The 12,456-nt window shown below is 39.1% G+C and overlaps 1 protein-coding gene across 1 annotated transcript; it reads left to right on the plus strand.

Annotated features, from left to right (window-relative positions):
* The first annotated feature begins 7,265 nt into the window (after nucleotides 1-7,265).
* On the plus strand, nucleotides 7,266-12,456 carry krt78.8.L (keratin 78, gene 8 L homeolog). The gene is made up of 9 exons (XM_018247589.2): nucleotides 7,266-7,964; nucleotides 8,163-8,383; nucleotides 8,554-8,614; nucleotides 9,129-9,224; nucleotides 9,921-10,085; nucleotides 10,618-10,743; nucleotides 10,831-11,051; nucleotides 11,664-11,698; nucleotides 11,782-12,456. Exons 1-9 carry the CDS (start codon nucleotides 7,365-7,367, stop codon nucleotides 12,138-12,140), a joined length of 1,884 nt encoding a protein of 627 aa, XP_018103078.2. The 5' UTR covers nucleotides 7,266-7,364; the 3' UTR covers nucleotides 12,141-12,456.

Here is a 12,456-nt window from a genome sequence, read left to right on the forward strand (position 1 = left end):
AATATGGCTATTCTTGATCTACAATGCTTGTTTCTCATCAAGTGCTAGTCTTGGTAATTTAGTGGTTGTTTTTTTGTAGCTCCTGTTGTCAGTTGCTTACCATGTTCAAGTACATGTCATTCATGTTCTTGTGCCTTTTGTCTTGCTTTTCAGGAGCTATACATTTTATCAACTTCCCTGTTGGATGGATGTGATGCTGGCCTTGTTACTCAGGGCCTCTATAGCATCTGTTTGGTTATTTCTTTTATGTTGATTATTCCCACCCCTTGTTGTTTTTCAGGCATGGCTCAGTAGATCCCATGTGTACTGACATGGAGGCTATGCAGAAGAAAATGAGAATTTTACTTACTTTCTTGACGTAAATTGATGTGATCTTATAGGTCATGATTAAATTTGATTGGCTATGTTATAGGTCCTACCTCTTAGTCTGGGAGGGACAATACTGCCCCGTATTTACTGATATTTCTGGACTAGAAAAAAAGGATTTATGTCAAGAAGGTTAGTGAAATTATAATTTTCAGTAGTAGGTATTGAGAGAATTAGCCAACATCGAGGAAGAGAAAATCCTCGATTTACTACTGAGAAAAGTTAAGTAGATTTTCCATTTGGGTATTAGACAGCCCATGGGGATGACGTTTGAGTTTCTTGATTTGTATTAACTATTGACTAAACTGGATTTTTCCAAATCTTTGCACTTAGTATATTTTTTCTGTAATAGTTGAAATAATATGATTTTGTAATTGTACTTTCATTTTGAAAAATGGAATAATATAGTCAGAGATGCACTACTGCATTTGTAAACTTCTCTCTGATTGGCAATTTAATTGTGATGTTTGTGTAGGGATCGTAGGGTTGACCCTGTGCAGTGTGTCTGGCAGATACCAGAGTGTGTCACAAGGTTTTGCTGCTGCACAACCATTTGCTATAGTGCCTGAAGTGGTAAGAAATATGTGATGTATGACCTTTGGCACAGGGGGGTTGCCAAAAAGGGATTACACATGATTAGGTTTAACTACCGTGGCATGTTCAGTATTCATCTAGCCTATGGTTTTTGAGATGTATTTTCTTTAAATAAACTATTTTAACTGCATGGCTTCTGCATTGATGCTCTGGTTGTGTGACAGCCTGCTAAAAATGGGGTTCAGCAACATCCTAGAGCAAGACTAGTATATGGGTAATAGTACTGAATGTGGTTGAAAGGAGGTTAAGCATAAATAGGTGCCATTTAAAAATCATGACATCCTGCTGCTGTTGCATACAGTCAATAGTGGTTCTAACATCACTTCTGTCCTTGTATTCCACAGCATTTGCACAGGAAAGAAAATATGAAAAATATTTCCAAACTGTAGGAAAAACATTTTATTGAAAGGGATCATGTCGCTTGGGCCCCATTTACAGGCGGGGACTGTAGGATTATTGTTTTGTATCGACTGTACTACCACTATATGATTTTTCTTAATTAATACTGAAACTCTGGAAACTGCCTTATTAACTTGTCACTTTGTTGTCTGAGCCACAACAGGAGTACTCTCTAGTGATGGGCGAATTTATTTGCCAGGCGCGAATTCGCGGCGAATTTGTGCGATTTGTGGCGAATTTGCTTGATTCGCCGCCAGCGAATAAATTCGCGAAACGCCTGTGAAAATTCGCCAGCGTTAATTTTTTTTTCAAAAAAACGGACGCCGGCGTCAAAAACGAGATGCCGGCGCCGTTTCGAGAATTTTTTGCTGTTTCGCGAATTTTGCACGAAATTCGCAAATTTTTCGGCGAAGCGAAACGGCGCAAATTCACCCATCACTAGTACTCTCTAATTTAGAAGACAAAGAACTGGCTTAGTATTGGCCATCACAGCTAAAACAAATTTGCATAAACAATGAATCGGGCCCTCTGAAACCAGAATTGAATAGGACCCAGGTAAATATGCATAATCAATAATCAGGAAGGGACAATGACTGCCACTTATTTTAAGGAGATACAGAAACATGCATATTTCAAATGGCAGATGGTTAAAGGGCAACTACCAATAACTTTCTGAATACGCTAGCATTATTCAAACCCACCAATCAAGAAGGACTTTCAGAGGTTTTGAGAAGTCCATTTGTCCTGTATATGAGTGGCTATAGTAGGAAAGTAGACAAACAGGGGCCAGGAAAGAACACATGATCAAACATGAAGGAACCATGACCTATAAATCACTCCAGAGGTCAGTGTTCTGTTCTCTATTGCCAACACATGTTGGGGAATAGGCATGGCTTGAAGATAAATTCCATGTTAAATTCTTCATGTGTGGTGAAGATCTTAGCAGACAGCTGGAACTGTACAGGAAGCATGGATCAGTGTGGAACTTTCTAGGGAGATGGGTTCATACTGCCTATATTAGACTCCCAACACTTACCTGTCAATGCTTGAGTTAGAGTTTCCCTGCTTCAATGGACAGTTGCAGTAGAGACAGAAACCTACAGAACTAAGCTTTTCCTGCTCAATGAGGTGTTGTACTTTTGAATTGTGTGAGGCATTTCTTGATGAAGTTCCTGCAAGTGTCAAGATCCCTGGTGTAATGAGAAAGAGGTGGAATATGGGGTTCTTTGTCAGCAGTAGCTGTAAGCACAGAAGTGACAGTTGCAACTGGATTCCCAGATGCCTGGTGGTAGAAAGCAAACAGGTGAATAGGGCTTCCAGAGTTTACCCTATGTGACTCTGTTGCGCTTCAAAAGCCTCCATGTATAATGTTGAACCATGTAGAGTCTTCTTTAGGTAAACAGAGCTTCTTAAGTAGCTTGCAGAGCTTGATATACTTTCAAGGTCACTTGGTATTATGGTTTGAAAGTCTGGACTAGGAGGAAGCAGAGTATTCAGTATGCTATTCATTTTTGGACTCTTGCTGCAGAGACTAGCCGGAACAATGAAACTGGAAAGGGCTGTCTGACCTGCCCAGTCAACTAGAGAACCTGATCACCAGGGCAGAGGTAAGTCACACATGTGCCCAATGCAAAGAGCTGACAACCTGCCATCACAGTGGATATCCGCTGATATGAATTTCCATCCTGTTTTAGGCCCTCATTCTAAAAAACCCTTAGTGCATCCCTCTCCTCCTCCTACTTGAGTGGAGGAACACATGGAAACTGGAGCTACAACTTCTCAGTAAAGTCAGGAAACAACAACACCCAGATGTGTTAGGGAAGATTATTTTCTAGATATATTTGCACTGTCTCTTCCTTCCTATCCAGATCCAGCTAAACTTGAAGAATTCATTAGGCCTTCTTTAATTTAGGGGCTGCAGGTAACTTCATGGACATTGTTGCATTACGTTCCCCTTCAGGTTAATTTCAACTCTTTTTGCATGTTTGCTTTCTTCAGACATTATTTGTTAGACCACTGGGGAACTGCCTGCTTATTATTCACACACTGTTTTGTCATACCTAGTGGAGTGGTCCAATCAGCTGGTTGGTTGGGCAAGGGCCTAGAGAATGCTGGGGGTTCCTGAAGACATTTCTGTATAGAATTTATTAATGTTGCCTGATGTACGATGAAGTGCATGTGCAGCTGTGTACATATATGTGCTTTGTTATTTTCCCTGAACAATATTAATAGCACACATGTATGCCCACAAAGTACAGTTTTGAATGCAAGCGCCATCTTTTTTCCCTCAATGCAGCATTTTTTTCCCCATAATTTTGACATTTTTACACAGAGGCAACAGTTTAAACAAAATTGTGCTGCACCTACCGATCCACGGTTACTAGTGCAACTGTTCTCACTATTTTTCACAAATTGGGCACCGTTGCAACTTATGATGCAACTGCCTGATGTTATTTCCGGTGTTTGCTGGCATCATTTTGGCATGTGAGTGATTCTTTCAGCACAACTGAACTGCTAAAATTGGCGCAGAGCATTGAAGGAACCATGGAGCGACCATATGGCTGAAGGTGGTGGTAGCTCCAGGGCAGCAGTGCTCAATTTGGAACAGAAAGCAAAGACTTAGCAGTGGCAACTATACAAAAGTGCAAGGAGAGCACAAGTACCTTTAATGAAAGTGATGTGCAGGTACCACATGTCTCTTTTACAGTTACAATGATATAGAACTTGATTCTCTGAAACAATAAGAATTATTTTGCTTTTTCCCTGTCTAACATCTAGGGGCTGATTTACTAAAACTCAAGTTAAAGGGATACTGTCATGGGAAAATTTTTTTTTTCAAAATGAATCAGTTAATAGTCCTGCTCCAGCAGAATTCTGCACTGAAATCCATTTCTCAAAAGAGCAAACAGATTTTTTTATATTCAAGTCATGTGACTTGTGCTCTGATAAACTTCAATCACTCTACTGCTGTACTGCAAGTTGGAGTGATATCACCCCCCTCCCTTTTCCCCCCCAGCAGCCAAACAAAAGAACAATGGGAAGGTAACCAGATAACAGCTCCCTAACACAAGATAACAGCTGCCTGGTAGATCTACGAACAACACTTAATAGTAAAAACCCATGTCCCACTGAGACACATTCAGTTACATTGAGAAGGAAAAACAGCAGCCTGCCAGAAAGCATTTCTCTCCTAAAGTGCAGGCACAAGTCACATGACCAGGGGCAGCTGGGAAATTGACAAAATGTCTAGCCCCATGTCAGATTTCAAAATTGAATATAAAAAAATCTGTTTGCTCTTTTGAGAAATGGATTTCAGTGCAGAATTCTGCTGGAGTAGCACTATGAACTGGTGGGTTTTGAAAAAAACATCAATTAATTAATCAATTTTTTATGAAAACAAAATCAACCAAACTCCCTTTCACGATTTGAACTTATTTATCAATAATTTTTCTCAAAAAAATCAGAGCATGAAAACATCACGACAAAATTGAGTGTCAATTCGTATTGGACGAATCATCACCCGAAACTAACGATCTTTCTGAGTTTCCATCCAAAACCCAAGACTTATCCAGCGCAGATCACAATATCAAGAAACAACTTCAGGAACATCTGCCATTGACTTCTACATGATCTCAACAGGTTTGAGATGGAGTATGTTGAGATTCTGATTTTAAGCAACTTTGGGGTATGATAAATCGTAAAAAATTTAAGTTTTTATTTTTCTACAAAAAAATTGAGTTTTCCCCATAAAAACATTTAGGGGCAGATTTATCAAAGGTCGAAGTGAATTCGAGGGAATTTTCGAAGTAAAAAAATTTGAGATTCAAAGTAATTTTTTGTATACTTCGACCATCGAATAAGATACTACGACTTCGAATTAGATTTGAAGTAAAATCGTTTGAATATTCGACCATTTGATAATCGAAGTACTGTAAAAATACTTTGACTTTAATACTTCGCCAAATTAAACCTGCCGAAGTGCTATGTTAGCCTATGGGGACCTTCTAGAGCAGTTTTCTACGTTTTTTGAAGTCGAAGAAAAATCATCGATGGATGAAATCTTTCGAATCGTTTGATTCGAAGGATTTCATCGTTCGATCAAACCATTTTACTTCGACCGCAGAACGGTCAAATTCGGTGAAAAAAACTTCGACTTCGATATTCTAAGTAAAGCCATTCGAATGTCGAATTTCAAAGTATTTATAACTTCAAAATTTGACCCTTGATAAATCTGCCCCTCAATTGAGGTTTAATAAATGGGCCCCATAATGTAATATACTGGCATAATGGCCAACATTGCCTAGCAGCCAGAAAAACTGATTTATTCTGAAGCTGAATCTATTGTATCATTATTTTGTATTGCTTATATTAATCCCACGCCTAATTTTCTTCCAGCCAGTGCCTGGTTTCTAGGGTCAGTGGGGCCCAAGGCACCATAGCATATTTTTATTCCAATGAACTCAATGTTGGTAATAAAAAATATAAGTTTAAACATCACAAAGGATAATAAATATTAAAAATACATGTTATGGTCAAGCTATCAATGTTTGTACTTGTCTGAAAGAGTCTGCAGTGCTACATTTAGCAAATGATCCATAAACTGGAACAGTCACCCCCAGTGAATGATAATCTATATGAATTCTGCACAGACAGCAAGCTCTGGGCCTAATTACCCTGAGGTGTGGCCCTCTGATCCCAATGTGTAAAGCTGCTTAATTGGACTGAATCCGAAGGCAATAATCTTTGTTCCTGATGTTGCAATACTTGAATTAATACAATGCTTGTTAGGCTACATTTTATAGATCCTCTGTTTTTTGTCACCCAGGTCGGCATTCTTTTATTTTTCAGTAAATTCTTAAAAATTTTCAATAAATTAGTGTTAAATCAGACTTCAAAGAGGACTATAATTTTATAATCAACTATGGAGAGCAGCGTGAGACACAGACAGTGATTAAGACAATTGGTCTTAGCTTCTGTTTGTCTGTAAGATTTTAGCTATTTGCCTTTTCATTTTGTCTCTTTCCAAATTAAAATGTTATTGGTTATTGGGATCACATTCCTTATATCATGTAATTCTAAGATTAGATACTTTCTTATAATTATTATCACTCATCACATGCTGCTATTCTAACTACTTTCTAATTACTAAGGAAAACTGAGTAAGACCAGTTGCAAGTTGTCTTAAAATATAATTGCCTGTATCGTACCACAGGTTAATTTTAAGGACATTTTCCTATTTGGTTTGTGTTGAAGTGGAAATGCAACCTGCAGTTGGAAGTCAAAGCTTCACTACCATGGATTCTTGGATAATACAAATACTTACAAGAATATGCCATTCCCCAGGAACATACTCCTTTCAGGAGTCACTATAAATAACCCATTGCAGTGTTTTAATCCCTAGATCATCCTCTGCATATACAAATAGATTTTCCCAAAAGCTGGAATTATTTTCTGCACCAGCTATTGCAAACTCGTAAAAAATCAATAATTCCAGGTGACTCTTTCAGCCTAGATGTTTTATTAAATAACTAGCATGTCTATTCACCTGTTATTTTAGTCATTACCTGCACTTGTAAAACAAACCCTGCATAAGTTAATGTCTCATAATAATTGTGAGAAAGGTGCGTTAAAACCCCTCAAGGCTTCTTTCAGCAACATTGGTAACCGATAGAAGAAGATTACATTTATTCAGGATTGCCTTTTAATTTCATCACAGTCAGGTACATTTAAATATATGCAAGGGACCAAGGACTGCAAGCAAAGCAATATTTTTCCATAGGTGTGATCAATGTAATAGACTGAGTGGATGGGTGCCTGCCAACTATGCCAAACCCACTATTGCTGTAAACTGGTCCTCTGACACCCATGCAACCAAGCCCTTAACTTCCAGCAGATAAAAGGGAGACACATCTCTCTCTCAGTGCAAAGGGGCCAAATCTCCTTCGTCTTATCTGTCCCTTCAAATTTCTGATCTTCTCTGTTAACTGCTTTAATCCAAAGCCATCATGTCTTTCTCCCAAGTATCCATCAAGAAGCGGCACACTGTTAGCAGTGGTGGTGGTGGTGGTGGTGGAATGGGGGGTTTTAGTGCATGCTCGCTTGGAGGAACTGGAGGAGGATCTCGGGCTGGAGGTGGCTTTGGGTCACGCAGTCTTTATAACCTTGGTGGAAAATATAAAACTTCCATAAGTGCAGTCAGTACTCGGGCAGGAGGACTTGGTAGTGCTGCTGGTGGAGGATATGGTGGTGGCTTTGGAGGTGGACAGGGTGGTGGCTTTGGAGGAGGACAAGGTGGTGGTTTTGGAGGTGGACAAGGTGGCGGTTTTGGTGGCGGTTTTGGTGGTGGTTTTGGTGGTGCAGGGGGCATGGGTGGTGGAGGCATGGGAGGCATGGGTGGAATGGGTGGAATGGGAGGCCCAGGATTTGATGGAGGGGATATGGGATTCCCAGTTTGCCCACCTGGTGGAATCCAGCAGGTTACTATCAATTCACAACTTCTGCTACCACTTGATCTGGCTATAGATCCAGCAATCCAGAAAGTAAAAGCAGAGGAAAGAGAACAAATTAAAACTCTCAACAACAAGTTTGCAACTTTCATTGACAAGGTAAGGCTGTTATTAATGTTAATATTCCAAAAGTGTTGCCTGATACCTTTAACTTATAATTTAAACTGCCTTTTAGAAAGCATTTAGTTCATAAAGTACAAAGTATAGTACTAAAGTACTGAAAAGAACTAAGACATGTCTTGTTAACTTTTCTATCTTTCTACATTTTCAGTGCTAAACTCTCTCCTTTGCTTGCAGGTCAGATTTCTGGAACAGCAAAATAAAGTCCTGGAAACAAAATGGAAACTGTTGCAAGAACAGGGCACTAAGGGCACCACCAAAAGAGCCAACCTAGACCCCCTGTTTGAGAAATACATTGCCGACCTTAAGAAATATTTAGATAATTTAATAAGTGAAAAGGGCCGTTTGCAGCAAGAACTGAAGAATCTGCAACTTCTTGTAGAGGACTATAAGAAAAAGTATGTCTGCACAGGTTTTACTTTCCCAGGTGTACAGTTAGATTAAGTTTCAATCTGTTCACTGAGAACAGTTAACTGTGAAGTTAAAGCTCTGCTCATACGCGTAACCTGCATGTTCTTGTTGATTTGACAATAAAGACTGCTTTCACAACACTGTTCTCTTAAAACAGATATGAAGATGAAATTAACAAGCGTACAAAAGCAGAAAACGATTTTGTGCTACTTAAGAAGGTGAGTCTCATCATTGGGTTAATAACGTCAAAATTAAGCTTCTATAATATGCAGTTATACATCATGTATAGGGTCTAGAAAGTTCCAAAATATAGGAATATCATTCTTTCTCAATTTAAGCAAAAAGATATTACTTTTTCAATTATTTCCCTTTCCTCTGCAGTAATAATGAGAGTGACTAAGCTGCATATATCCATGCTGGAGGCAAAGTCATTCTATTGCTTTTTTTAATATTAACATTTTTAGAAGTCTCAAGGTATGGTGTTCCAAATTATTGAAAGATCCCTTACCCTGAAAACCCAAGGTCCCACACATTCCGGGCAATAGGCCCCATTCCTCGGCTGCAAACAATTCCCAGCTAATAGTCAATGGAGACAGAGAGCAACAAGAACAATACATTTTATAATCATAATTTATATATTTATCATTTTATCAGTGTTTGTCTCTCCCTCCTACTGAAAGCCAGTTTAGCAAATTCTCAAGATGAATAAAAGAACTATCGTTCCTTTTCCAGGATGTTGATGCTGCCTACATGGTGAAAACTGAACTTGAGGCCAAAGTGGATACACTGACAAGTGAAATCAACTTCTTAAGAACTCTTTATGCTGCGGTAAGAACCTTCTATATGTATATCCCCTGTTGTTATATTCAGCATAGATACAATATCAGAGTTCTTTTAGATTATTCTGTAGTCTGTATCACTTCTATGCATGTTATCTTCAAGTTAAAGCAATAGTATTGTTTAGCCAAAGACAAATCACAACATACGGTCATAGGTAGGAGACACTGCAAGTTCATTGTTACATTGATGCAAAGCTATATTCAGGAGGTGCAAAAAAGGGCAACTGCTTTGGGCCACACACATAATAGGACCTTGTAGAGTAGCTATTGAACTTAGGAAAAGTTGTGGTAGGAGGCATAGTAGTTTAAGATGGAGGCATTAGGGCAAGATGGCAACAGGACGATCAGTTGCTCAAGAGGGGACCCTACAGGTGATCTTGAAGCACAACTTTCCTGAGGTTCTGGGCAGGTGATTCCAGATGGATTTAACACAAGCAGATGGACTACAGGTTGATCCATCCAACGTTATATAAAGGTGCCCAAAGCTCTGATTTGCACCAGGCCCCATAACAACTAAACTCAGTGTGGGATGGATCACACGTAAAGTGCATTTTTGTCCTCCTAGTTCCTTGTTCCCCTACTTTGTGCAAAAACTTCAAAGGGAACCATCGTGGCCCCTTTTGTGTTTAATGTTTTTTTATTGTTGAGAAAAAACACTGATTTTGTATGATTTTGTATTTTTCAGGAATTGTCTCAGGTACACGATCAAGTCACCGACACCTCAGTTGTTCTGACTATGGATAATAACCGTGACTTGAATCTGGATAGCATCATTAAAGAAGTTAAATGTCAGTATGAACAAATTGCACAAAGAAGCAAATTGGAAGCTGAAGCATTGTACGATCAAAAGGTGAGTACGTCTATACCCTACTGTAACTTCAGTGAAAGAGAAATGAATGCAATATTCTGCAATAAAGTAAAGTTAGTTGTTAAAGGTTTCACCATTTCAAAGCTACAGTTTTCAACTAAAATACCACAAATAATGGTCTAGATCAATTGTATGGTGTTATGGTGTTTTAATGACCTTACAGCCATTAGGGGCGTAATACCATTTGATATTATTAGTTTCTAAAGTAGAGCCCCTTCAAATTTGCTTTTTGTTCTCTGCTTGAATGGATAGCAGTTTTCTCTAGTAACGGCTGTAGCCACATCTGACTGTTGGATTTGACAGTCTTCAATTAGATTCATTAGAATCTTTTGGTTCATTTTGTTTAGGCTGTAATCGCACAGCTTAACCCAATAATAAATACAACAAAAGTTTAAAACATCCAGCCTATGAAATCAAACATGTTAATCTATGGCTTGTTATCATAAGGCAATAAAAAAAGAAGTCTGTTTGTGATACACGTTAGTGATGTTTCTCACTCATATATTCACTGTAGTACAAGCAGCTGCAGCAAACAGTTGAAGGGCATGGTGACAGCATAAAGAATTCCAAGACTGAAATATCAGATCTGAACCGTAAGATCCAGAGACTGAAGGCTGAAATTGAAAATGTCAAGAAACAGGTAGGTCAGAGCTGTGCCAATAGTGACTCAGGTATAAAATCAGTTGCAGCTCCATACTCAGGACCCATGCCTTTCCTTAAATGATAGATTGCATCTCTGAATCAATCCATTGCTGGGGCTGAGGAACGTGGAAACCTTGCTCTCAAGGACGCAGAAAAGAAACTTAAGGATCTTGAAGATGCTGAAAGGAAACTTAAAGCAGACATGGCTCGTCAGCTTAAGGAATACCAAGAACTTATGTCTGCTAAGCTTGCTCTGGACCTTGAAATTAGCACTTACAGATACATGCTGGAAGGAGAAGAGGGCAGGTCAGTTAAATGGGGGACATAATTGCTTTTACCATCAATCTATATTAAGGGGGACCATTTAGGTTATACAAAATCTGTAACATTCTTTTAGGGATACTATGATCAAAATGTTTAGTGTATCTGAAATACTTTGCAATTATATGCAATGAATTATATCATTTTGATCATTGTTTTTGCTAATAATTAGAAGCTTGATTAATGCCAACTGTTTTGCTGCTACAATCTTAGTCTTTACTTCAAAATGCTTTTGTTTTATTTTTCCTCTAATGCAAATAGTTATAGATCAGCTGTCCACACGGCTGCCCATCACCTTCCATTATATGGCAAAACTTTCCCATAGTGCTCATAATTCCTTACAGGAAACCAGTAGGGGGGGCTTGCATTAAACCTGAAGGGAATTGTCTGATGTTAGGGCTGAACCTGAAAGAGGTTGTAAGGGGTTTGCACATGCATTCCTCATAGTTAATCCAGAGAAATACAATAAAACTCTATTAGTACATTTATTTTGCCAGATTTAGTAGGACGTTTTAGGTTAAAGAGAGCAACCTGTGCAACATTAAGTTTTTTTTAAAAAATGAATGTGTCCTAATATTTATTTTTTTACTTCTGCAGAATGTCTGGACAGATTGTAAACAATGTCAGCATATGTAAGTAACTACAATGCGTTTATGTTATAATTATGTTTTGCCGATTTAAGTAGTAACTAATTAATTTCCTCCTTACATCTTAGCTGTTCTCAGTGGAGGCTCAAGTGTATACACTGCTCTTGGCGGTGCAGCAGGCGGAATGGGAGGTGGCGGCGGCGGCGGCATGGGATCTGGCCACGGTGGTGGATATGGCGGCATGGGAATTGGAGGCGGCATGGGATGCGGCATGGGAGACGGAATGGGAGGTGGCGGAATGGGAGGCGGCATGGGATCTGGCCACGGTGGTGGATATGGCCATGGAGGAGCTGCATGCTTCGGAGCTGGAGGAATGGGATATGAAGGTGGATCCATGCATGGAGGAGGAAGCTCATACGGCCATTCTGGAGGCAAAACCTCAGTGGCAATTGCATCAACAACATCCACAACCAAGAAAACCTATTAATTTACAGCGATAGCCACACCTTAAAGCCACAGATCACTACACTTTTGCCTAACTAACATTGAGTAGTTTGTAATGATTGTGTCATTTACATCTGTTCCTGTTTCAATTTCCATCCTAAATATCCAAGAAAACAGGTTTCCAATCATGCAAGTCATGATTGCATCTAGTTCTCTAAATTTCCGCTTAACCTTTAGCTGAGAGGAAAGGGGAGCCTGGGTGTTTGTACATAGCTTCCTCTTAAATGCGTTGCTGCATTTTCCTAAAATGTTCTAGAACTTTTCTTTGTATCTTCAATAAACTGCATTTGGATCTCAAA

The sequence above is a fragment of the Xenopus laevis genome, chromosome 2L (assembly GCF_017654675.1).
Source record: "Xenopus laevis strain J_2021 chromosome 2L, Xenopus_laevis_v10.1, whole genome shotgun sequence".
Lineage (NCBI taxonomy): Eukaryota > Metazoa > Chordata > Amphibia > Anura > Pipidae > Xenopus > Xenopus laevis.